We start from the raw sequence: 27,999 nt of genomic DNA on the forward strand, positions 1-27,999 counted from the left end.
TTATGTAAAGCGATCTGAATTCATCTTTCTGAGTTTGGGCGGCAGGTGTCCGTCCATCCTGCCCCCTCCTCCCCCAGCCAGTCGCTGCAGCTTGGGAGGTAAGTCTGCCACTGACTTACTCATGGGCTCTGTGTTGATCTTGGAGGCCTTACCAGCCTGCTTATCATCAGAGACACCGGGAACAGAGCTGATTCGCTGCAGCTTCATGGGCAGGTCTCCGAAGCTGTAAGTCATCTCCGAAGTGGTGGAGCTCATCCTTAGTAGCTTCTTGGGCAGGCCATCCCGCCCTGACATCTTCTGGAGCTTGGTGGGCAGCTTGGTGGTGCTGTCATTGTCCTCCAGGGTCTCCAGGCAGTCCAAAGAGCTGTTCTTCTCCCCGCTGTTGCACAGGGACGGAGCCATGAGGGGCGAGGAGAGGAGGAGAGCCTCCTCTTGCTCCTTCACGCTGTACGGAGGGGTGGGCACCTCGAATGTGGCGTGGAACTGGGAGTAGTCCACCTTGAAGAAGCCCTCCTCCAAGGAGATGACCGGGAAGAAGCGGTGTCCCCACAGAACCTCGTCCTCGGTGTATGACGTCCTCGCTTGGCAGGTCATCCCTGTCAAAGAGAAAAAAGAAAACGGGATGAATAGTCAGATTTGCTTCTACAAATTAATGTTGAAGCATCAGAAATGAGGACAAATTATGAGTCATTATGTTGCAGAAGCCCAGCACAGAGATTTTAAGATGAAACGTTTCATGAATGTAGTGTTAAAGGGGCACTACGCAGTTTTGGAGAAGAATTTCAAACTCAGAAATATTTATTCTTTCCATAACTGAAGAAACAAGCTGTTCTCAGAGGAAAATAAGGTCCCCAGAACACCGTTTGTAGTTTCAAGCAAAACAGTATGAAACTGTGGTGTCCTTTAAGGTCAGTTTGTTTATTCAGTTTATTCTGTCATGAAAACAAAGAGAGTTTGTTTATTTAGTTTGTTTGGGGCGTAAAATATAAGTCAGTGAAGATCTTTCTCTTCTGATCTTCTCAAAACTACGTAGTGCACCTTTAAACAACAGAGCCCTGACTTAATTATATGCTTGGCACCGTTCCATAAGAATCAACAATACGGCATCACCAGGACTCTTGCCATTTTCACATCACAAAGCAAACAAACAAAAGTGCCTCAATAAATGAGTACTTACAGTATTACTGAGCCAGCTGCTTAAATAAAAATCCTAATTGATTTTTCGGTTTCCAAATGCGACGTTTACGAGCAATTTCCAGCCTAACTTGAAAAATAATTAAAAGTACAGCTGAGTTATCTGCTGCGTGTGTTTTATAGTTGATAATTATTTACAGTTTTATTCAGCTGGTTAAACACATTTCGCCACACTGAGTTCGCTCTCTGAAAACTGTTCCCTGTAACGACAGGCAGCTTGGCACAACAGTTAATCTCACAGCCGACGTGCACTAAAATACTTCACATCTCAGGATCAACTCTTCTGCCAAAACACTGACAACGTTTCTCAGCCAACAGTAACACTTTGTCACTCATTACACAATGACCTCAAACACTGACAACAGGTAGGATTGTGTCACTATTGTCTTTGAAGTATTTTCACTTGTGTTTTTATCATAAACCAAGATTCCATTACTAAAAAAGTATTTGCCACGGAAATTAATCAGAAAAGCTCAAATATGCTTCAACAGTCTGTTTTCGGACAGAAATAAATACACAAAGAAACTAAATTAATTCCAGTAATGCAATACAAAGCTACACATACTGACTATACATACATACATACATGTGGAGGTATGTATGTATGTAGGTATGCATGTCCTCTCCTGTAATCCACCTGGATAAAAATCATATTGCAGCCTGATCCATCTCTGATAATCTTCTGCAGACTCTGCATGTCCACACACTGCATACACTTCGTCCAAGATGGATATCTGAAAATGTGGATGGTGGTCATAAACTTTCCACCTCTATGAGGAATAGATTTCTTATATGAGTAAGGTGGAAGGAAAAGTGACACCATCCTGGGATGAGCTATAAACCACCCTGAGCCAGGAAGAGAACAGTGAAACACCACACCGCATTTTTATGTCTTTTTAAATTTCTTTTTAGATGTAAATGTAGCAAAATGAGGCAAGAGACACATTTAACAGTTTTTACTAAAGATGTGTAAATTTGGAGTGTAAATACACTAATTGTCGGTGGTGGCTGAGTTCGAAAGATGTGGTCATTGAATGCATTTTGTGTCAGAGCAATTCAAAGTGATCCTCAGCTTTTTTTTCCATATTGCTTTCTTGTTTTGAAAAAGTGAACAATTGCGGAAATTGTACAAAACTGTATTCATAAGAGACCAGATTCATTCTGAAATTACTGTTCATAAAGAACCGGAAATGTACATGTCATATATTCACAGAGTAAATTCAATATCAATATGATGTCGAGCATGGTGGCAGCACAAGTGGTTTAGTGGTTAGCACTTTGGCCTCACGGCATGAAGATCATGGGCTTGATTCCTAGTTGTTGAAGGACCTTTCTGTGTCGAGTTTGCTTGCTATTCTCTTCACAACGATCGAAAACATCACTGGGTTATTTCTCCAGTCAGTGCCTTGACTTAGGCCTTGTCCACATGAACACAGGTATTTTGGGAAACTGACAAAAAATATTGTAAGCAGCATCATTGAATTGTGCATTTCTCCATTTGTGTCTTTCATATTATAAACAATATAACATCCATTTTGTCACTGTACAAACTCAAATACTTAAATACTTGAACAGATACTCAGGGCTCCCATTTGGTAATGATGCTACAAACACTGGAAAACGTCTGTGTCTATGTCATCGTTTCCAAAAATCTCTGTTTCTGTCCGTCCAGACGCAAACACCGAAAACAGAGTTTCTGAACATCTCCACCCTGGAAGGAGTTTTCCAAAATGTCCAATTTCTGTGATCTAAAACGGCCTTCACGTGTGTCCGAAAGGCAAAAAACAGGGCATTAGTCATGGATTAAATGTGGAGTTGGTTCCCAGGTGCCGTACGAATGCTGCCCACTGCTCGTTAGGGATGGGTTAAATGCTGAGAACCAATTTCTATTTAGTTCTTTCTGTTTTGTTTACCTGAGGCTCGACATGAATGCATACAAATCGAGCAGAGGCTGACGAAAGACAGGTAACAACCCATAACATTCAACGCATTTAATGGAGAAAAAAAGTACTGTTTGTTTCAGTTCGTCTTCCCCACAGCACCTCTTATGCTACTTAACAGTTCAGTCCACACCTTAAGCTTGGCTCGTAGCTACAAAAGATAGGGGATTAAGATAATCAAATTGCTGGAGAGGCAAGCCCACAAGAGTATCGGCTGCTGGCAAAGGCTTCTTCAGAAGGTCTAAAGCTCACACACAAATTTCTTAAGAGCTTTCTGACAAGAGAAAGGGAATCTAATTTAATCCAAAATACAAAAAGTAACATGAAGAATCTGTTACGTAATATTGTTCAGCTGGAGAAAAGCCTGAACGAGCGTGACAACTTGGTTAACAGCGTTAAATTCTGTCATTTGGAGATTACAAATTAAAACAAAATATCCTATTTCGCATGTTCTGTGCTTGTGTGCATACCCGTAGCTACGCTCTGCAAATTCGGCACAAGATAGAAGATTATGATACACTTTGAATAAATTCTCCCCTCACAGGGGACTCTGAATTAAATCCCTGCTTAAAAACTCCCTGCATGTCCTCCGAAAGCAAATTAATGCAATTAGCAAAATCATAAGGTTTGAATTAATGATCAGCAACCGTTTTTTTCATGCAAACTTATTGGATGCTTATTAGTGATTGCTCATCACCATTATTCAGCAGCTGCTATCATAACTGCCTATGTCTGTATCATAATACACTGCTAACAGCGAAGCCCTATTCATCTTAGCGTAGTTAGCGTTCTAATGAATAACACAATGTTCATTTCTTATTGAAAGTGAGCTTAGAAAATCTGTAATTAGGTTTACCTCTAAAACAAAACACAAAATTGGTTATATCAGTCCTTATTTCAGTGCGGAGGAATGGCTGGGGGCACTCATGTTAAGGCTTGTTGAAATCCATTAGGAAATCAGCGACCGCAGAAGGTAATTATCACAAGTTTTAATTACCAGCTTAATATTGTTCTTGCAGCGACAGTTGGGTCCAAAACTAAGATGAAGAGCTCATTCACAGCAAGACACCGCTGCTGCTGATGGCCAGGAAGTGATCACCAAAAAACCAGAGGCATCTGTGATTCCGCCCGATTCCCAAGGTCATAAAATAATTCACTGATAACAGCTCTGTACACAATCGCAGATGTGCAAGAGGCTGAACATCAAGTGCGTTTGGGGTATTCAAAGTATTACTTCTGCACTAATGCTTCAGAGTCCCGGAGCCTTTAGGCAAATGGAAGTGAGCTGCAGTGAATAAAGCGGGGGATGCTAATGAGAACTTTAGGGCCAAAGCGATTGAGATTTAAGTGTGAATGGAAATCTTATTGCAGTGTGAGCCTTTTAGGCTGCCTCCAGTCAAAACACAGTCCCCATTTGATCATCAGCAGGCTTACATACACTGATTCTGAGAAAGCCGCGGTGTAAAACGCTTTCTGTTTCGGTTTTATAACAGTGAATCACCACCAGAAGTCAGCCTCACCTGCTTAATCAAATGGTACAGTCGATGCTGCTGGGTTAACTGGACATCCATACTGTAAATACAGGATTAAAACATAAATAGCAACTTTACTGTTGCGTGATAGGGAAAAAAAAGGTTTGAACAAGTGTGCCTGAGGCAAAAGGTTGCTACAGTAATACAGAAGACCCAAATAGCCTCATCTTAAATCTATTAATAATGCTCCATTGTTCCTGCAGATGGTGTATGAGCTACTGTAAGACCTCGTGAACCCTGCAGGCCTGAGGGCTGAACCTGTTTTCCCTCCTCTGCAGCTACTCAACACACAATAAAAATCTCACTGATGTGATTGGTGTAATCAGCTGCACCCTCCTTCAAATCCAAACAATGCTATCGGTGCACTCGACTTAATCATGGTCACTAATATACATTTAATTTCCATACATTATTCAAGGCTTTAATGCCTGAGCTGTGTGTAATTATAGACACGGTTGCATCACATATGTGCAGTTGTGTTGCTGAAGACCAGCTGTTCCGCAACACCCACATTCATATGGCACACGAACTTGTGTGCCTCGGCTCATACTGAGGCCACGACACAGTTCGGTTTGTGATGGCAATTTAAATGTTATGGAGAAGAAAATGTGAGACAGCGACCTCAAGATGATAGCAGAGTACAGTTAAACAGCTAAAAATAGAACAAGTGTGAAATATTAAACCATGATTTCTGATGTTTTACAGTTATTGAATGTTTTTTTCTTAAAATAGGAATCCAGTCAAATGAGAATACCCATGTCGGTGTGTATTTCGTATTACTGGTAAAGGCTTATGTAACTCTAAAAAACAAGCCTGCCCGGGACTCAGTGTTTCTATGGAAACAAAACTGTAGGAATGTGTGCATGCGACAGCCATAAACCTTCTCACTGCTGAGTTTGGTCAAAAGTAACAGTGACAAAAGAAAACAAAAGTCTTTCTCTTTTGGATCACGACAGCAAAAAGAAGAATCCAAACTGCTCAAAATGGATTTTCAATTGATGGCAGGATCATATCATCCATATGACTCCAGAGTCAGACCGAATAGATTTAACTCAAAACTGACTTTTACAAGACAAAACCCCAGCTCTGAGTGCCTTTCTTTTGGTTCAGTGGGTAAATCATATATGTTGGTGATTTCTTATCAGGGAAAGGCGAGGTTAGATTTAGTAACCAAAACTAAATCTAGGTGTGAAAAAACTGTTACAAAAATTTAAACTAGACGTTAGAAAAAACAAACTAAAAGGATATTGTGCATTTATAAAACTACCTATAACTAAATAAAAATATACAGGAAATGTCTTTAGTTTAAGTCTTTGTCAATTTGGTCAAGTTTGTCAACAGAACAAGCAGGAGGAGGCAATGGTGCATATGTGTATTGAGACTGGGATATCTACATGACTGTGAGTCAATAATCTGTCTGATATCTCCATGTTGTTCAGAAAACACCATAATTAACGTTGTTCAAGGACCATCATTTAAACCTACCAATCACACTGCTGTGATGTCATAGCTTTGCGACTCATGATGGTGTTGTTTCCTGGAACATCATAGATAATGTTCAAGGACCATTGAAAGCAATGAACCCCATTTCAAGCAAGCCCTTGTGGTTGAAAGGACAGAGAATCCTGTTGGGAACATATTATTATTCTACTAAGTTCCCTTATTATTCTCTGTGTGTTTATAGTTTTCTATTGAAGTTAGGTTTAGGCAAAAATAAATATACTTGCTTAGGTTTAGGGAACTAAAAATACCTGCTTTGGTTTAGGGAACTGTAGCAACATTAATTATTATGTCCAAGTAACAAAACAAACACAGAATTACCAGATTGTGTGTGAGTCAATTCCCTTCTCTAAGTGCTATTTTTGTATTGTAATTCTCAATTTCTTAATACTTGTTCGGACAAATGCCTTCCATATTATAATAATATTAAAAAAACAAAAACCTTTCTAAAGAACAAAAACTAAACTGAATTGAGCAAACCCACACCGAAAAAAAGAAACAGATTTATTGAATACTAAAAAAAAAACTATAATAAGTTTGAAACTCATATTACAAATGCCATCTTTATTAAAGCACAGAGCCATTTTCTCTTCCTCTGTCATTTATCGTTCTTACAGTATACTGCAGCATTTTATGTCCATGTCATCTTCATGACACCTAGTTCTGTATCATATCAGCATTGTGTCATAAAACCTAAAACTGCAGGGAATAAAAGACAAAAACACATCCTGAGTCTGCTGCTGGGAACATACAATTGTATCACATCACATCAGTGGAAAGGAAACACCTCGGATGTGTGGCGTACAGTGTTGTCACAGGCAGTTAGGGGTGTTAACAGTTAACGTACATCACGATGTCAAAAAGTGAAACCAAACAGACACACACATGTATTGTACACATTTTGATGCTCTGTACCAGGTGCACATGGCTGTATATCTATTTTAAGATATTTTACACAGTGTTTTTGCCTTTATTCAACATAACATAGAGAAACAGGGTGGTGACAAGTACACACCACTATATCTAATGGAATCCAGTAAATCAGCCAATAAAGATGAGAATAAACATGACCTGAAAGTACACATTAGTATTTTAATAGATATTTTGCAGCTGTTTTGTTTACGTCATGTACCCAGGGCCGGATTAAATGGACGAATTACTCTAGGCAGACTGCATTTTTTTGCAGTCATGTACTTACAAGAAAAGTATATCTGACATTGTGTGTGTTTAAAAAAGATTTTTTTAAAGTTTTTAAAATGTATATTACACATAATTTAAAGTTGGCAGTTCTTTCCTCCTCTGTTGGGCACCCCTAGTGGCAGTAAAGCCCTGGGCATGTGCCTAGAATGCCTATGCCAGGATCCTGCCGAACATGTACCTCCAAAATATGAATTTTTAATGACCCCTAAGGAATCAGATGTTTCTCTTGCTTTTTTTAAGGCTCTTCAAAGCTTTGTTAAAAGCTTTGTGAGAATGCATGCCTGAATTTCATCCAATGGCTGTATTGGCCTTCGACATAGGAGAGTATGTTTAATCCTTCAGGTTACCTGAAAACTTCAGAATGATCAAAATTGCAGATATTTTAGTTTTTTCCTGGATTGAAACGTTACTAGCTCTCAACCATGACAATCAGCACATAACAAAAGTTGAAAAAGACACAGAATGGTATTTTGATTTAAATTAAGAAACACTTTAATAAAACCTGAAAGCATTAGTCTATTAATTGACAGTAACTTTAAATCAAATGAATCTGCAACAATGTGAATTATCGGCCAATCATTTGAACAATTTTTAAAGGAAAAATGCAAAAAGTTTTCTGGTTACACTTTGAGTTAAACATTTCTGGGCTTAAGACTGTTGTTGAAAAAAAACTGAATTGTTACACTTGGCTCTGGATGTTTGTGGTTGGCATCTTTAACTATTTTCTGACATTTTATAAACAAAAAATAATAATTGTCTTGCAGGAAAAGTCAGATTAGAGGTGTAATTTGTACAATATGGCCAGAAAGACAAACCAAGACTGTTTTGGAGATCTTTATTTAGTTAATGCTGTGTACGATGAGTTAATGTTATGATTCAGTGTCTTTTTGTTGTGTTTTATGTTGAAATCAGGCCCTGGTGTGTCTCTTCTTCCTTTTCAGTTTCTCCTTTGTGTTCTTCCCTCTGTGTTTTTCCCTTCGTTACCTCACCTGTCCTCTTCCCTCCTCACTCTCCTCACCTGTTCCTCGTCTTGTCATTAGTGTGTCTGTATATAGTCTTTGTCCTCCCTCTTGTCTTTGGCAGTTCGTGCTGTCATCCGTCAGCCTCTGTCTGTGATGTCCCCTGTTACTCTGTCAGTCTGTCTGTTCCTGGTGTCTCCCATTTGGTATGTTTTTGGGTTCCACCTCTCATTTTGATTTGTACTTTGCTTTTTCTTTGCACTTTGCTTTTTAAACCTTTTAGTTGCTACTTTGCATTTTGTCTTGTTTTCTTGTGGGTCTAGGATCCCTTGGTTTTTGTATTTTGTCAGTTTTTGTTAATAAAGCTTGCTTTTGTTTCCCCCATTTCCTGACTCCTGTGTGTGTATCTGCATTTGGGTCCTAAGATACAACCTCACCTTAACAGTTAAGATGCCAATTAAACTCCTTAGTTCGGTAAAAGAGAAATGTGAGACTTGAGAGTTTGGTGAGGAAAAAAGAAAATAGTGGAGTGTAGAGTATTTCCTTTCTTGAAATTTTGGTTATTTTGTTCATTTATTACACTACAAGGTCAGAGAGCTTGTAAAATGTAGCCAGCTGAAACTACAATTGCTATCTGACTACCGCCTTTTTGTGGTATTAAGGGACGGGTAGGACGGGGCTAGCTGGTTAGCATGCTATTTTCAATAGCCATCTCTGCAACACACTACATACAAGTCATTGTTATGACATCAACACTGTTGCTTCTTCACATTCTGTTGATAATGTTGCCCCTTAAATAGATGATTAAAATAATGTTTTGGTGCAGCTCTAATCAGAAGCAATACCATAAAAGCAAATCAACACATAATCGGATTAATTTGACCTTCAAGTAATGAACAAAAAAAAACTAGAGTTAAATCACACCAGGTCTGTTGGAGGAGAGAGGGGGGCAGATGAAACCAGGAGGAGCAAAACATCATTGGAATCAATGAGGAGACGATTCCTCATTCAGCCCATTAGTGGAGAAATTTGTAACTCTGTGGATCCATTACACTTCTAATTCCAGTAAATGGTTATCTGTTCCCCTCTGTGACTCAATATGAGCCAATACCAATACATTTTAAATCCTCAATGGAGTGGCTCCTCTAAATAAAGCGCAACACAGTAAGAGATTCCGTACTTGTTTTAACAGTGTTACATATGCTTCACAGTCAAACAAACACTGTTGTGTGTTTGACTACAACGTACACGTACATTATATTTCACACCAGAGAAAAAAATCTTTGTGCAGATGATGATTCTGCAAATTACTAAATCACTAGTCTGTCAGTCTTCTCAATAGGCTACAGTGAGGTTATTTGAAGGCTCAGTTGAAATTATCTGCTATCAGCCCCGGTGTTTCAAAATAATCAATCAACAGAAGTGGTGGAAGAAGTGCCAGAGACCTTTTCTCAAGTAGAAGCAGATAAAAAAAAAAAAGACAATGAGTAACAACACCTGGGACACACAGCATGTGTGGGCAGCACAGGTCACGCATGTCTGCAGCAACGCGTCATTGGGAGATTCTGCGCCCCTGCCAATTTTTTCTGCATCACAGGAGTCGTTCTCAGAGAAAACAGACGATCAAAATGATCTGTTGATAGTTGTATCGACATAATAGCAGCATTTCACTACAGTTTGTACATGTCACAGAAACAAAGAAAATAAGAAACGTATCAGGTGAAGGGCAGTATTTTTCCAGTCTGCTCTCTCTCTCTCTCTGAACAACGGTAAAAGAAATTCACATAATCACAGTTATCGATCCTTATCGAAGACACTAACTCCATGTAGAAAGATAGGGCTGGCAGTAGACAGCAGTAGACAGCAACACTGTCTGTGGAGACACTACAGGCGTATGAACCACAGCAGCTCAGCCAAGCACATAGAAGTAGGCAGTGTGTCCCATTTATAATGAGAAAGGGGTCCGTTGTTTTGATAAACCTATAGAAAGTTACCGTCTCTGCAGTTACCCTCAGCTCTAGACACCATTTTAGCATCTGTCAGCTGATGGTTTTGGTTTTCTGGCCTGCAACTTTACTGTTTGATAAACTCTAATCTGAGGTTGGGTAGGTTTCCGGCTTCAACCGGTTCGAATCTGTGCCACCTGACATTTGTCACGTGTAACGTCAGGTGAAGAGAACATCAACGTTTAATCTTTTATCATATTTGTCTTTGATTGTATGGAAATTAATGAAATCTTAAGGTGTACGTACAAATTACAATCAAATTACGAAGAAATAACTGCTGGACGTGTTGCACAACACAGAAATTATAGTAAACATCTTAAGACAAAACCATTTAAATGCAGCAAAAATCTTAAAAATGAAAGGATATGTAAAGGCAACACTTTTCAAAAATAAAATATCATCTGACACATTGCAAATAATGTTATATGTCAACCTGTGACAGCTCTTCCATGACATCTCTGACTATAAATACAGTATACAGGATAAATGATCTTTCCTGACTGGCCAATCTGCCACAAGTGTGAAATCCCCTTAGAAGTCCCTCATCGCTTAAGTTCACCAGGCAGTTTTATTGCTCTGCTCATACTGTGTGCGATATCCATGTGACAGCATGAGCGGCATTAGAATAATCCTCTGCTGAATCCACAAGTTCAAGACAGACATAAAAAAAAATGCATCTCATTAACGGTAGATTTCAGAGGAGAAAAGAAAAAAGAAACATTTCTGCTCTGGTGTGCAGGTGTTTTACATCTCAGCAACAATTATGTTTTTGAATTAAATCTCCAGGAATAATCCAAATATGAAAATAAAAAAAAAAATGACTTTGGAAATGACTACGTAGCACTGAGATGCCTGTCTGGAGATTACAGGTGCTCTATCTGCACTGTACAGCGTATGCAATATTTCACACACTCCCAGCTGATTCTATTATGGGCTGAAAAAAGAGGCAGCAAAGAGGCAGGAAGTGTCGAAAATAAACTTTGAGATTTAGATGCCCAAAAGCCATCTCAGCTTGAGACTCTAAATAAATGCACTTTTCCTTGATAACACAGAGCTGGTTTGCTTCTCTGGTCTGACAAAGTGAAGCCGCCGCAGACTCAGCAGAGTGACAGCAAAGATAAAATGGGTTCTTTTGGGGGGCTGGAATAGAAAAGCACTGTAAACTCGGAGGCAGCCTGCCAGTGTTTCTTGATAGTAGCTGAAAAAAAAACCTAAGCGGTATTCACAGACAAAGAAGCTCATCCAGGTTTGCAGAGGCCGGAGGATCATATCCGTTTGGCGCCCGGATCAGTCAAATTCTCAGCTGCAAATCTGCACTTGAGGACAGAGGGGCAGATCTGAGAGCAGAGGTCTGTTTATCACAGCTCTGTCAAACCATTTAGGCAGGGCCTCAATCTAGATTTTTGCGCAGAAGAAAAAAAAATCAGTGCTATTATATGATTCAACAACCCACAGGCACCAAGCAAATGACACTCAAAATTGACTGCTATGTGAAAATGAAGGTTTATTCAAATGACTTCTCCAGATGAACTCTAACAATGCGAGTCACCGGAAAAAGGAAGGTGGGCGTCGAAAAGTTCTTCGTGAAAACCTCCTATTTGGTGACAAAATTACAAATAACCCCCCCCCCCCCCCCCCCCCCCCTCGTTCTGTCTGGCTCTCTCTTTCACTCAGTCACACAAATGACCACACACAAATTCAAAATCACTCACCAGTGCAGTGCTGTCAGCAAAGTCCCCTGACAGTCTATCACGGCTGTGGAAACAGCTCAAGTGTTATGTATGAGAAGAACGCTAGCGAAAACAAGCATGAGACTCTGGACGCTGCACACACAGAGCACCACCAGCACACAGCACCGTCCAAGATTTCATCCTGATCTCATTGTCGGGCGCTCACTGCGGCCAAGGCTATGCACAAAATGCCACCGCTACATCGCTTGATTGTGAGGAAGAACAATTAAATTATTCTGTATTTTTTTGTTTGTTTGTTTTTACAAAACAGGAAGCAGAATTTCCCTTTGTCTTATTTTTAGGATTTGTGTTACAACATATGAAGCTGTTGCGCTGAATGTGCTGATGGAGAAGCTGAAGAAAAAGGGGAAAATAAGGATGCAGTGAAGAGAGGAGAGTTCAGTACACAGGTCTGAATAATATGGTTCCTAGTAGTTTGGCTGAATTGTTATTCTTTTCAGTGAAATGTTAAAAAGGATAGAACAAATTGTACCTATAAAAGAATAAAAAAAACTCATTTTGATACAGACACTGCTATTGTTGCCACAAGTCCTGTCTGATCATCTGTTTCTATGGTGACCACCATCAAGTGGTAAAGTGTAGAAAAATGCAAAAGCATTCAGTGACCTGCTTTTCAGAGTTTGATTTGAAATAAGCCCCCTCCCTCTGTTAAATACTGTTTGGGAAGGTGACGTCCAGTCGTTTGCTCTGCTTTATTCCACCCGTACAGCAATCGCCATCGGCTGAGCGATGAGAAGAAGGAGGAAGCCGACGGAGGGAAAAGGCAGGAGAAGTGCGCTGCTGTGGGGGAGGGGAGAGCCTGGATGCTGAGGCAATTGCTTGAGTGTGGAGGCTGTTGGAAAGGGAAGGAAAGGGAAGGGAAGAGGAGCAGGGGCTGCCAACCATCTCCACACAAGGCAAGGTGGGGTGTCAGGCAGGCTAGAGGAACATATGGCTGTAGGCCATTAACACAGCCAGGAGAGCGCATATTACCAAGTGAAGGCAATTCTGAATACTGTTGTACAGGGAGCCAGTTGAGCAAAACGGCAATCTATGGATTTCCTTTAGGCCAAACGAGCACTATTGGTCATACAGGAAAAAAGCCACTGGGGATGTGTCCAAACCTACCAGGGCTGTGAATGATTTTCTCTTTATTATAAATCGAGCGAGAAATGATCAGAAAGCCATTTTCCTTCCATAAAACAGACTGAATGAGTGAGAGCTATAATCTCATATTGATCTAAGCTATTAAATCTACTTAAGTCATGAAGAGGAGTTACGCAGCTGAAAGCAGGGAGACAAGAGAGGGGTTTTTAAGCCTTAAGAGATCTCTGGCTCAGATGGTGCTAAGGAGAGGTAACTCGCTATTAAGAAGTAAGTGTCCCTATTGTTTCTTTCAAGTTTGTCACTTGAGCTGGAGAGCAGATTATTCCTGTAAACTCAAGCATGTCTGAGTGACAAAAACATTAAGAGACTTCCCGGAGGAAGGCTGGAAGACGACATGTTCATGTGGCATTGTGTTTAGGCCGCAGGATTGATTCACCTGCACTTCAGGGACGGTTGCAGCTCCACCAATCAATGCTAACACTGCAAGTGCATCACAACCTTTTTCATAACCTTGTAAATATCCCTTATTATGCTCATTTTAAGGTTAATACTTTTATTTTGGGTGTCTACGACAAAATCATAATGCTTTAAACCTTTGAACTCTGCAATATAAATGGTCCACCAGTGCCTGCATTGGTATTTTTTCCTATTGTGATGTCATTTCTTGGAGTATCTTCAAATGCTTCGTATCCCTGAAATCGATACAACCTAAGCTAAAGGTTTTTTGAAGGCAATAAACATTTATAAATGAATTTACTGTATTGAAATTAATTTACAAAATATAAAAGTCAGATGTTTTTTTTCCTCAGATTTTTGAAAATGTTTATATGCTTAAAATGTTTAAAAAACACATTATTTTTCTCTCTCTAAATGAACAGTTTTAGCGCCTGTCTCTTCAAGGCTCCCACTCCTGAAATGCTCAATCTGCTCTAATTGGTCAGCTCTCACAGGCCTGAGCAGGAAACACCCGCTGTGTTTCCGCGTCAGCTCTGCTGTTTATGTGAAATCATGGTCATGTCGGGGATATAGCTGAGCTCTGTGACAGTATAGCAGTGACATCACAACCTTACGGAACGGCATGTTTTAAAGTAACGTTTCTTAATATGTGCATTTTGACACTTTGACTGTATTTATATAACTGCATTATAATCAAAATGGGTTAGGGTTAGGGTTTACACAAGTGGAGTCACCATATTATCTCAGTTATGAATGTATAACACTTTGCCCTTTGAATGTCCAACCATCATCTCGACAGGGGTTAATACAGGTCCACAGTTTGTGTTATTAATTACCATAAAAGTGTCCTCCTCACAACAACATGGCATGCACGTCCTCTGAGACAAAGGCAACTGAGACCTGGTCAATTATTTCTATCTCCTCGTGGCATGAGGAGACAACTGAGGCATTGTGGGGAATGGGAAACGTTTCTGGTGCTTTTCATCACACGAGTTCATCCCAGGTCTTCCGCCACACCTCCTCTCCCAATGATTTATTGCCATCCAACAGGGACTTGACAAATCCCTAAAGACACAATTACCGTGCTCCCCCTTGGGAAGCCTGCACAGTTCATCTAAAAGGGATAATGAATCCAGGATGTCATAGCTGGTGCGCTGCAATGCCCATTATGTGGAGTTCATCCCCAGTGCAATTACTGTATGTACAGTAGACGTAGCAGGTAAATCTCACCGATGTGTGGAGAATACCCGTGTTTGTTTATCTGAAATTAGTCATGCTAATTTCAGTTATTCGATACAACAAACTAGAACAGGCTGCCTTCATGGAGAGCGGAATGGGTAGCTGTTCAGCAGACGCCAATATACAGGGGGTGGACAAAATATCCCGAACACCTTTTAATAAAATTACACATCCTTGCATGAAATCTTTGTAAAGCTGATGAAGTTCGGTTCATTTTTAGACTGTGTGAGGTGTTGACTCATCTCTGTGGTGATTTTGAGGGTGTAATGTTTCTTCTTGTTGTAATGAACTGAATTACAGTGAAAATATAACCATTATGTATGCGACAACATCACAAAAAGTTAGAAGAACCAACACCTCTATGACAGCCTGTCTCATAAAATGGAACATTAAGCAACATAACGTCAGTATTCATTGCAAGTCTATTGTAACAGGCTGCATTATATTATAGAGATCTTCATGATATTGTGTCCATTCTTTTGCAAATGTACAGTATGTGGCATAGCCTGGAAAACATCAGAATCAGAAAGTGTACAGAAAGAATACAATCTTGACATGTGGAAGAAGTATTCAGAGCTGTTACTCAAGTAGTAAAACCACAAAATAAAAATGCTCCATTTTGAGCAAAATGTACTTTAAGTTTAAAAAGTAAAACTCAATTTCTTCTATTAACATGAATTATGTTTAATAAATGAACATGTGGTTTGTATGTAAAATCTTAATCTGCATCTAACCAACAGCTGTCGAACAAATGTAATCCTTTGGGGCAACTGAGACCGTCAAAGTTACGCCCACTAAAAGTGCTTGTTTTTGCCACTGACAAGCTGAGGTTGTTATTTGTGTCTGAGTGTCAGACAACATGATGGAAATTATTCTTAAGTGTCATTCTGAAATCTCGCACGAGGTGAGTTGTTACAGTTGTTGCCTCATCTAGGTTGTCAAAATCATTTTAAATATTGAGCCATGACTTGAAATAAATTCTTGCTGGCATTTTTTTCAAAGTAAACCCTAAACACCTCTCTCCAACTCTGACGTACGTTTCTACCATCGCCTTTCTGCGACAACTCACCTCTCATGAGATTTCACAGTGACACTTGTGTTTCTGATTACAAAAAGGTTCTTATTATTTAACAAAAAGGTCTGTCTCTGTTGCAATCATTTCCATAATGTTATCAGACTACCTCAGCCTGTCAGTAGCAAAAACAAGCATTTTTAGTGGATGTAACCTTGACGGTCGCCGTTGTCCCGAAGGATTACATTGAAGCCGTTACAGCCGTGTCGCAGCTGCCAGCTGAGGCATTCTACAGAACCTATTGCAAAACTTTTGGTTAGTATGAATCATTAACACACCTAAACAAGTAAATACAGGACCCAGGTTTTAAAAAAATAGCAGAATTCCTCTTTCCCCATGCTAATTTTGCTTTAATTCAGCACTGGTGAAACTTTAGTAACTTTTGATAAACATAATAAATATTAATAATAGGCTGTCAGCGTTGTTTAGATAAAGATTACCAGCAAAGTGTATCAGTATATTATTGAATTCAGATCCAGATTTTTTTATCACTACACCTCTTTGTGACACTGCAAACATTACTCATGTTTGTCATGCTGCAATATTCAAGGCAGGCAGGTAGTAAGGAAAACATACTGTACTGTTAATACAGTCAAATGAACCAAGAGTGAAATACATCTCAACAAGAGAGCTGTGAGGTATCCAAGCACGTGGAGTATCGCAGGTGGAGCTCAGCAGGGACACACACTTCTCTCCTGAGTTCTCACCCTGAGCACATTATATTTAATTGGAAACTCCTGCTCTCACCTGATCTGCAGCTTCCCCGCTGAAGCCACTTTAACCCTTCGACCCCGCAGGGCTGTGGCAGAGAGCACGACACCGGGAAGGGACGACACGCTCTCGGTGTAATGATCCAGAATGAATAATGGTCAGTGTATCCGGGGGACGGTGCAGCCTTTCACAGCTGGCTCATATCCGGGGGTTCACTCGCGCCAGTGTTTACCGGAGCTCTGGAGCTCCCGACGTCAGGCGACCCCGGAGCTCCGGGGCTACGGCCTCTTACTCAAATGATTGGAACTATTAGGCCTCGGGCGCAATAGAAACCTCTCTATTTTCATTTCAATTACTGCTGCTGATGATAAAACATAGATCGGGCCATGACATTGGCTGCTTGGCTAATCAGTGGCAATAGATGTTTCCAATTAATTATGCTGGCTGGCTTCAGTGCGAGACAGAGTTTGCATCAAAGCAATAATCACTCTTAATTTCATTTAGTAAATATAAGCTTTATGTATATTTGTTGCACAACAGCAATAACTTAATTGAGGCTATGATGATTGTATTATATAACCCTTTTTTTCCACAACATAGGCCAGGTAACTGATTTTTTATTTACCCACCCGGTGGCAAGACTCTCAAAGAATTACTATATGTAATCATGACTCTTTATCTCTACGGTCATGTTAAATATTTTCTGCCTCTTTTCCTCAGTCTTTAATACTACACAGGTCCAAACATCTAAAAAATACAGCTGCAAGAGTTCAAATATTGAGCACACAGGTAGATGATTCATTATTCAAAGCCGCTCCAGTCAAATACTGCATCTATGCACACATAAACACATGAATAAACATTACCAGTTGATCCAGTCTATATGCAACCAACCCCCTGCCGCCCACACACACACTTTAAAATGAGCAGATAGCTGGGATATTCTATTTTTTACCCTATAGCAGTGAATCACAGGAAAGCCTTGTAGCGCTATGAAAAAGAGGGGGCTGATAGAAACGTCTGAAAACAATCAAAATCAACTCATGACTTTATCGAAGAGAAGAGAGTTTTTGTTCTTTGTGCCGTAGTTTGCCTCATGACCAAATCAACAGATGAAATGTGACATTATGTTTCATGTACAACACAGACAGTCAGTGGAAAAACATATACAAACATGGAGATTATTAGTTCAGTAAGCAGAGAGCAGAGAGTAATTGTTACCTGGAGTCAACAGAAAATAAATGACTTGAGACTCAACTTGGACTTGAACAGGAACAACAAATCTGCACACATATGCGGCTTAAGAGCCTGAATCTGTTCTTAACAGAGATATTCTGCAAACAGCAGACAGACGGACAGGGCTGGAATGTAACAAGGAGGAGAAGAAGAACAAGAACAAAAAAGAAAAAGATGAAGAAGGAGGTGATGATGAAGAAGAAGAATTGTGTTCCATTACATTTATTCCACTGAATATCAGTAATTATAATACAACCTCAATTAATTTTGAGGAGTTGGAATTTGTTTGAGACGTATCTGGCAGAGAGCGCCTGCACTACAAATGTGCTGTGTCACCAGAAGAGTGAAATAAAATCTCAGAGCAAACAAATATAAGCACTTAAATAAACAGCGTAGTCTATCATGAAGTAACTTTCTGCCTACAAATCCTGGAAAACACATCTAAGTATGACTTATTTGCAGAATTTCTGAATTCCACTGCAAGTGCAATGATCACACACACCACACATTTGCATGAAATTCAAATCACTCTGAAAAGAGGAAAAAAAAAAGGTTTATGCTGATGATACAGTTTATGAATAATTGCTTTTCATAGCTGATGAGTGAATTTAAAAACACTTCTCAGAGCTTGTGAAGATCTTAACGCTGTGTTTTGCCACCATGTTAGACCCCAACAACACTACACAAAATGTCAGGGACTCATGTGTTGACAGACTTGCAATGAAAATGAGTTTCCCCGTGAAATAAATCATCAGCTCTTTTTCTTTTTTGGTGATTATTTCTCTAATCTGGAAACTGCCTCGTCTTAAATTACATAAATACACATTCGATCTTCAGCATACACGAGAGGTTTGGGTAACTGCATCCTGTAAAAAATCCAACCCTGGAATTCATGAAATTAATTTAGTTGCAATACACTGATTGGCTTCACGGTTGGGAGAACCTAAACGTCTGTTACTGGCAGCTACAGTTTATTTTGGGTCCTCCAGAATCAGCTCCACTAATGAACAGATTGCCTCTGGCTTGGTATTTAATCCTTTGTAGTGGTGAACAGCATTGCTGGTGTTAATGGGACATTTATCTAAACTCCTGATGTATTTTAAGACTGCACGTACTGTAGTACGTCTGAATCAGATGATGAGTCAAAGTCAGGTCATCAGCAGCTCTGTGGTGGTACAGTCTAAATAACCCTGCAATGCTATTAAAATACCGTTATTTCACTATTTGTTTTTCACATGTTCATGATGAAGAGGCCGTTTTGTCACATAAGACTTTTTACACAAGTCACGTTGGTGAATTCACAATGGCTAGATTCCATTTAGCTGCTTCCTTTCATGATCCTGCTATCGTGCATGCCGGCTCACTTAGGCCCCGTTAACATGACAACAGACAATAATAAATTCCAAGTTCAGGGCGGTAAGGGTGGCGTTTTCAAAAGATTACACCCTGGAACCCATTTTCAAAAGTTTTTGTTTCCAGGCCCCCGAAACGCTGTTGGCGTATGAACAAATGGCCAAAACGCAACAGAAGTTGACCATTTTATGCAAAAACCTCATGTGAACAGCCCCTTCAAGTACATTTCCATCAACCTGTTTTTATGCACAACTTTAATTTGAAGCAACATGTGACTTAAACGTCCACTGAAGCTTCCACACCACTGGAGAGACTAAAAAGAATGCAGGCAAAAACATCAGGTTTGTGTGTGGAGTAGGGGCGGAAATTAGCAAGTAATTCTTGATACGATATGATTCACGATGTGTGCCCATGACAGTTATGGTTTCGCGATACAGCGATTATGATTTTCGACCTGAGACGAAACAAATCAAATTCATACTCATAACAAATAGGGGGTAGCTGCTGTTAACTAGTTAGCACAATATAGATATCTCTGCAACACAATATATAAGCATCAAAACGTCAAAACTATTTTTTTTCACATTCTGTTGATGATTGTAGTCCATTTTTGTGTTTTCAACTAAAATCTTACATATTGTGCCTTTAACACACACACACACACACACACACACACACACACACACACACACTTACTGCAACTTCATGTCAAGTCATGTCCATGTGATCCATCATACCAATGTACAGTTGCCATAAACTGGCAAAAGGCTGGAGTTAAAATGTTTAAAAGAAGATTCATTTTCCCTTTTTCTTCTTATTCTTTTCAATCCGTGTTAATCAAGTTAACAGAAGTTTACACAACTGGTGTTACAGAGAAGTGACTCTGATAGGTCACATTGTCAAGGGAATCTCTTGAAAGCACTGCATCTTTTGATAAAAAATATCAATATTTGGCTCCAGTGTACTGATAATCTTATCACGAGAGAAAGCAATAAGATATATTGCAGCATCAACATTTTGTCCCGACCCTGGTGTGGAGACTGTAACCTTCTGAAATTAATACATGAGACAAACAGAAACACCATATTTCCATCACTTTTTCTACATTGTTTTCCGCCTTTTGAAGTTTGATTGGCGCTTTTTTAATTATGTCATCATGTTCCGCATTCTTCCTACAATGGTTTGACGGCACTGGACTGGAAAATTAGTGCCACGAGCTGTTTCTCTCGAAGAGCCTACTCATAATCATCACATAACAGTAGCTGGAGAAAACATGCATTAATTTGTATTTTATTTCCGCAATTCACAGTTATAATTTTTCGTTTAATTCATGCATTCACTACAATCATGGCTTACTGGAACACTTGAATAGAACAGAGCCATCGTTATGTAGTAGTAGTGTAGTATTACCTGTGCTATTCCTACTATGACCAGTCAGCATGTCTGCTGTGAAATAACGGTTGCCCACACAGGTGTCTTCAATCATTCTATCTGATTTGACAGGCTGAAGTTGGGTGGAGCTTTGCGAGTGATAACAGGGAAAGCTGTCTCGCCCTAAACGGTGCTACACAACTTAAAGTGGAGTCAGGCAGCTGTCAGTCAAGCTCAGTTCATACACGCCCACGCAGTCCCGAGAAGACGTCTAATTAGGAAACAAGTGAAAACGTCCGTGTGGTGTTTTAGCTGAAAGTGGCTGAAGACGAGATCACCCTTTGTCCTAAAAATGACACTCACATAAACAGTATACTGATAATATACTATCAATATGTTTTAAGTTGCCAACGTGTGTTTGTATAGGAGTCAAATTTATGGTCCAGCATGTGGTTATGTTTAGGCAACAACAGTACCTTGGTTTCAGTTACATGTTGATCAAGTAAACATGTCGTGTACCTCAAGTCACTTCTGACTTTCTAGGTCTTTGAGTGCCTTAAAGGGGCAATATGTAGTTGTGGAGAGGAAATTCAAACTCAGAATTTTAATGTTTACAATATTAATAAGGTAATAATAGAAACTCAGAAATATTTTTTTTTTTCTATAACTGAATAAACAAGCTGTTCTCAGAGGAAAATAAGGTCCCCAGAATGCTGTTTGAATTGATTTGCTCCTGGATATGAAGAACTTATTTCCTCTTAATTGTGTCCAGATATATACAGAGTAAGAATGCATGATGAAGTTACATCACGTACATAATGTAACATAAGGAACCAAAGTAACATAGAAACATTTGTAACTGAAAAGGTACAGAAGTAACATATATTTAATGCTAAACCAAAACCTTTTCAGAATCCTAACAAAGCAGTTTAAGTCCCTAATGAAGGTGATGATGAAGGTCCGGTATAAGAGCCATGTTAATCCAGCTTGGTTTAAGGCTGCTCCTGGCTAATGTCTGCTTACGGGAAAAGGAAATGGACAAAATGAGACTTAGGCTGGCAAAACAACATGAAATCAGAGACTATTGTGCCCACAGAGACCTGTCTCCACCACAACATCTCAGATCAAGCTGTTGCACTCGACGGGCGGACCGCGTTCTGAGCCGAAGGAGCGCAGGCGTACGAGAAGAGGTGGACTCTGTGTTTATAACATCGATGCTTGGTGCTCACACACAGTCAAAGGAGATGGACAGTGTTTCCCAGATGTTGAACATTTGATATAAGGATGCCGACCACATTATCATCACCATCTGGTTGCTGCTGCTTACATAAACTCTGATGCAGATTCAGAAGATGCACTTCGTGTTTACGTATATGTGTATATAAATGCTGTCTATACTTATGTTCTGTAATTTGTGGAGCATGAAGGAGTTTTCAAACTTTCATTTCGTTATGCAACCCTGTGTTGTATAATGACGAATAAATTACATTGTACACCTGTCACTGGTAGGCTGCAGTGGTCATGTTGTTTTGAGAGCCACTGGCAATTGACTTATTCAGTCATTGTGGTGTGAGGATGTGCTGGTGTGGCTCTATCCTGGTGCAGCAGTTTGATGTTATTAGTGCAACTACAGCATGCTGCACTTTTTCTTCTTCTCCTCCATGCTGCGCTTGGTCAGTAAATGATTTGGCTTTGTATTATTGGCTGGATTTATCGTGTGGTCTGATGCATATCATCCCTAATGCATATATTATAATTCAAAGAAACAGTATTGAGAAAAACAGAAGAGAAACTGTGATCAGTGTGTTCAACAGACCATCTCACGACTGAGCAGATGTTACTGCACTGCGGACTCTGTGAGAGTTAAGGCAGCTTGTTGTTCAACCTATTTCTGCAATATATAACTCCCTAATAACAAAATTTTAATTTCTTGCACACAGTGTATTTATTATTAATTGGCATTAGCGCTCCACACAATATGAGCCGGGCTGCACTCGTTCCTTGTTTTTCACTCTCGCAGTGTTAAAGTCCTCTTTTGTTATCCAAACACCTGTCATGCCTGCAATGCACAAACAAGGCAGAAGTAACTCAGCTAGGTGTTATTGTGCTGAGAGTCCCATCAACAAAAGTAACAAGAGGATAAATCACTCACACGCAGAGCCTGACATTCACATGCATAAAATGACACTGTAGTAACAATAAAGGTACGTGTTGGGGGGTGGATTGTGTTGCTTATCGTGTCAGGCATTATACCTGTTAGTGCTGTTACCTCAACCAATAACTTCACTCTTGTTTGTGCCTCCCCCTCCCCTCCTTCCAGCCTGTTTTTCAGGCCGAGCAGCCTGTACAGTACATTAATTGCAACGTGATGTAATGCCAATTTATCCTCAGCAGCACAACATCTCCCCGCAGCCGCGTTAGAAAACCAACTCGATACCACAAAGCCACAACTGGCATCACTCCAGGAGAAAATATGCTGCTACCAGACATCCTACATGTCTCATTTGGAACGTGCATCATACTGAGGTGGTGATCAAAAGCGCCTTGGGCTCCTGTTCAAAAGGATTGAGGAACAGCTCATGCCTTTTTATACAATGTAGAGGTTGTCAGAGGTTACAGCAAAGAGGAACAATTCTAAGTTCCTACGTGCTCTCTTCCAACATACACACACCTCTGTTTTCTTTTCTTGTGCCTAACTTCAGTCAGTCCGAAATATTTGGCGTGTGATCTCTGGGAACAAAAGGTTACTATGTCAGAAAAGGGTACACAGTTTTGTCTGTTATTATCCAGCAAGAAGGACAAAAGAGCCAGTAATTGTGCTGATTTAATGTGCAGCGGAGAGTATTTTAACTCGTGTTCCAGACAGTGCTTTTTTCCACAAGTAACAACGATAAAAAAAACACAGATCTGGGGAGTTGGGCAGCTTCCTCGCTAGTAAACAACAAGCCTCATAAATATTTCATCTTATTCTTTCTCTGCTGTATCACCTGTTCTGGCAGGCGCTCGTACAGTAACGCCTCCGTGTGCTTTTTCATATTTCAGAGGAGATCTTCCTTAATACCAGGTGATGCTGTCGACAGAGCGATTTCATTTCATGTTCCAGCATCAAATGTTTGCCCCGGTTTATTACTGAAATCATTCCTATACCATAGGAATAAAAAAAATAAAAAAAACAACCTAAGTTTAGGTGCAGTGCTGCAATCCTGAATACTCAAGGAGAGGTTGCCATGGAAACAGAGTTACATTGGCCAGAAATGAAAGCGTCTGAGGATTTAGACTTTCACTGTACATAAATTTTTAACCATAGATTGTTTCTACATCAGGCTTTTCCACCGACTTCACATGACCACGACCGGCTCCTCTGTGTGTCTGTGAGGCACAAAGGTGGGCCAAACCATCCAAACCAGTTTAATTAACGCTGATCGGATCACACATGCTCCTGTGACACAAACGCCTGCTAATACACCAACGATAATCCAATCACATCGCTGCACTGCATATTTTCATACCTTAAAATCGAGGCGACCTGCACACAACAGCAGGCTGCTTCAGGTTAATTAGCTGCACAATTTAATTACTCTAATTCTGATTTCTGCACCACATGTTTACTTGTTATTAATTAGCTGAGTCAATAAATAATTAAGTGAAATAAAAAAGAAGCAAAGCAAGAAGCTGTAGTAGAGAGAATCGGGCGTACAAACGCAGAACGACTGACATATCTCACACTATACACTGATACTTCATGCTTTAAAGGGACACTATGTAGTTTAGGAGAAGAAATTCGAACTCAGAATTTTCACATTTACAATATTAATGAGGTAATAATACAAACTCAGAAATGTTTATTTTTTCCAGGACAATAAGGTCCCCAGAACACTGTTTGAAGCTAAAAAGGTGGCAGAGTCCGCCAGACAGTATGAAACTGTGTTGTCCTTTAAGGTCAGTTTGTTTAGTCAGTTTATTCAGTCATGAAAATGAAGAGTTTGTTTATTTAGTTTGTTTAGGCCAAATTAGATTTCAATTTCTACATAGTGCGCCTTTAACATCCATGTGCACCATGCACGTCATAACCTCAAGAAGCAGATAACGCTCAGCTGCAACCTCAAATAAAACTGCACTAAATGCCTCTCTAAACCATCTATTTGCAGCTGAATATCTTTTTTGCTAATTGCTGTCTGCAGTGTCAGCCTGTAAGCCTCTCTGTCACATCTCCATATGCTGTTTTCTCTGAACCAACCCATTACAACTGTTCCCTCCGCAGCCCTGAAGGAGCTCTCCCCTACACTATATCAGCTGTGTCAAATAAACGGTTGAATTTAAAATGACCACAGTGGAAGAATTTCACCCGGGGCATTACTCATCTCGTGGAAATGGAATTCCCTAATTCCAAAGGGACCTTAGAAAGCAAATTATTATCCCCTCTGAGAACAGCAGCAGCCACAAGGTAGGTGCTGTGCGTCCACAAAGGCAGAGGAGTGAAATTTGTTTCAGACGAGGAAAAGAAAATACTGCATATATAGCCCTAACGGTGACCTGCCAGAGTTTCAAAGTGTTTGACGTTCATATTTAGCTTGAAACTTTAATACACAGATGAATAAATGTCTTCACAAAATCAATCATCTATGATCTATATACAGTATAAATGCTAACCACTGCTATAACAAGCTCCTCTGCATTTTTGACACCAAAAATCAATAAAATGCAATCAAGAGCTCAGTAGTGAGTCCATTTGGGTGTCAGCTGTCAACACTGATGAAAGAGCTCGAAATTTTCCTAAGATTCGTTGCTAAAAACGATGTTGCGGCACCTCAGGATCATCGAAAAGACAATAAAACATCCTTCAGCCTGCAGCACCTCACCATGCAGTAAAACAGGCCTGTTAAAGTGTTGTTGTGTACTCACCTGTAGTCTCTACTATCCCTTCTAGTATCACCACGATTTCAAACTGCTCTGTTTGCATGGACCTCTGGGAGAGGTCGTAGAAGGGGCTTTTGGTGTCAATCACATGGCAGATCGTGAGTGGTGAGACGAGAAAGAGCTGGTCTGCCCCGGTGCTGAAACCCACGTCCAACTCCAACTGATCCAGCGGAAGAAACTCGCCTTCGGGCGTCTGGCGAGACTACGGAAGCGTACAGGAAGAGACAGAGACAAGAGATGTTTGGTGGTGGGGGGAGGAAGGGGGTAAGACAGACTTCTCTACAGCTTCTCAGGAGGATTTGTGCGAGGCTTTTACATTTTCTGTGCAGTGCAACAAAGCAAAAAAACTTACACTACGTCTATAAAGGCATCTCTACTGCAAGAACATCCTCCTCAGCTACGGTTGCTACTAATTCATTTTCAGATTAATCGATTAGTTGTTTGGACTTTAAAGTGTCAGAAAATGTTGGTGAAGATGACGTCTTCAAATGTCTTGTTTTGTCCTCCACAACCCAAATGTATTCAGTTTACTGTCATGGAGGAGTAGTGGTGTCACGATATCACGATATTCACGATAACCGTGATATTGAAACATGAGATATTGATATCATGTTTATGATAATATTGGGTAAGTAATCTAATGGAGATGTTAGGTCTTGATTTACAGTTATGGTTACAGACTCTCTCCACCTTCCTACACTCGTACTTTGAGGGTAATGTTTTTTGCCAGAAAAGCGAGAAAAAAAACATTAAACAGAGTTAAAGATGAAGTCGATGATGGTATTCGATCGGCCACGATAATCGTGTGGTGAAAATAAAGATTAGAAACATGTAGAATGCTTCTAAAACATTTTTAATTACTTGTGAAGGTGCTTGGTAAGATTGCAGTGTGGCTGTAGTAAAACTTACACGGCTTAGTTTATACTTTTTTTATTTAGATCCCGACCGATCGGCTGATCACACATACTGTATATCGGTATCAGCGTAAACGTTGTCGATATCAGACGATATTAAAACTTTTTAGTTTTTTTTAAGAACAGTGCAGAAAACGATTGTGGTGATTCATGATTATTACATTTCAAATAAAGTTCGCTGTTTCAGTGCACTGGTTAAGGTTAATGGTTAAACTGTAAAATATCTTTGTCACAAGTGTTTGATCACCACACTTGAGGGATCACTGCAAAAACTGTGTGTATATCGGCCAACGTATAGATATCGGAATTTGTCGGGCTCTACTTTTAATCGCCTATACTATCAGTGTATTGTATATTACCAAAATAATTGGACCATTAGCACGTTTTCTATAGTTTTACTGTAAACTTTTAAGAAGCCAGGAGGTGGACAGCAGGGAAATCCATAGATGATGATCTCCTAACAAAGACCAGAAGCACATTTACACCAAGCTGTGACACTTAATGAACATGTTCTCCTCAAAGTCTGACGTAGGGACACATTGTTGAGGCGAAGGCCTATAAGGAAACTTTATTGATTATTTGTCCTCTATCACTTGTGCAACATATGTAATTTGTGACATAGAAGCTATGGCTTGGTCAAAACCATTTGCTGATGGTTTTATGGTTACCTACAGTCTGATTTGCCTTATTTTAATGCAGAAAATGTGAGTGAAGCTTTGTCTTTTGAAGGATACCTCTTCATGAACAGTTTGGAGTAGGCTTAAATGTCAGTATGTGGGCCTTTCAGTGTGAGTTTCCTAAAAAAAGAAGAAGAACATGGACTGGGCCATGATGAACAATGTAAAAATATTGGACTCCTCTCGTCTAAAAGTGGCATCACTTACTTTGAGCAATTTGCAGCGGATCTGTGCAGAGACCATATGGCTGTTACGCAGGTTGCCGACCCTGAACATGAGAGTTAGTTTCCCATCTCGCATAGAAATCGCCGCATGTTCACTGAACATCAATGTCTCGGCCCTTTTCTTGGGCTGAGACATCTTGATGAACATGCAGCCGATCAGAAAGGCATCGACGATCGATCCGAGGATCGACTGGAAAAGAAAGAGAATGATCCCCTCGGGGCATTTGTCTGTGATGTATCTGTAGCCATATCCTATAGTGGCCTCGGTCTCTATGAAGAAGAGAAAGGCTGAGGGAAAGTTATAGACATTGGCCACACATGGAGTGTACTTGTCGTTGTGTGCTTTGTTGAGGTCTCCTCTGATGTACGCGATGAACCACCACATAGAGGCCATGAAGAGCCAAGCGACTGTGTAGGTGAGGATGAAAATAAACAGATTCCAGCGCCATTTCAAATCTACGAGTGTTGTGAATAAGTCTGAGAGGTATCTGCTGGTTTCACCACCCAGGTTCCCATGCTGGACGTTACATCGCCCGTTCTTGTCCACGAACCGCTGCCTCTTCTTCTTTTTCTCCGGGGGAGGCTGATTGAATCCAGACCCGCTAGATGAGGTGGTCACTACCTGATAATCGTCCCCAAATTTCTTTCGAAGTGCAGACAT

At 40.1% G+C, this 27,999-nt stretch overlaps 1 protein-coding gene across 1 annotated transcript; it reads right to left on the bottom strand.

Moving 5' to 3' along the window:
- On the bottom strand, window positions 1-27,999 carry kcnj3a (potassium inwardly rectifying channel subfamily J member 3a). The gene is made up of 3 exons (XM_073473717.1): window positions 27,322-27,999; window positions 25,509-25,725; window positions 1-596 (listed from the first exon to the last, which is right to left on the bottom strand). The coding sequence occupies exons 1-3, from the start codon at window positions 27,997-27,999 to the stop codon at window positions 1-3; spliced, it is 1,491 nt and encodes a 496-aa protein (XP_073329818.1).

This window comes from Pagrus major, chromosome 9, assembly GCF_040436345.1.
Source record: "Pagrus major chromosome 9, Pma_NU_1.0".
NCBI lineage: Eukaryota > Metazoa > Chordata > Actinopteri > Spariformes > Sparidae > Pagrus > Pagrus major.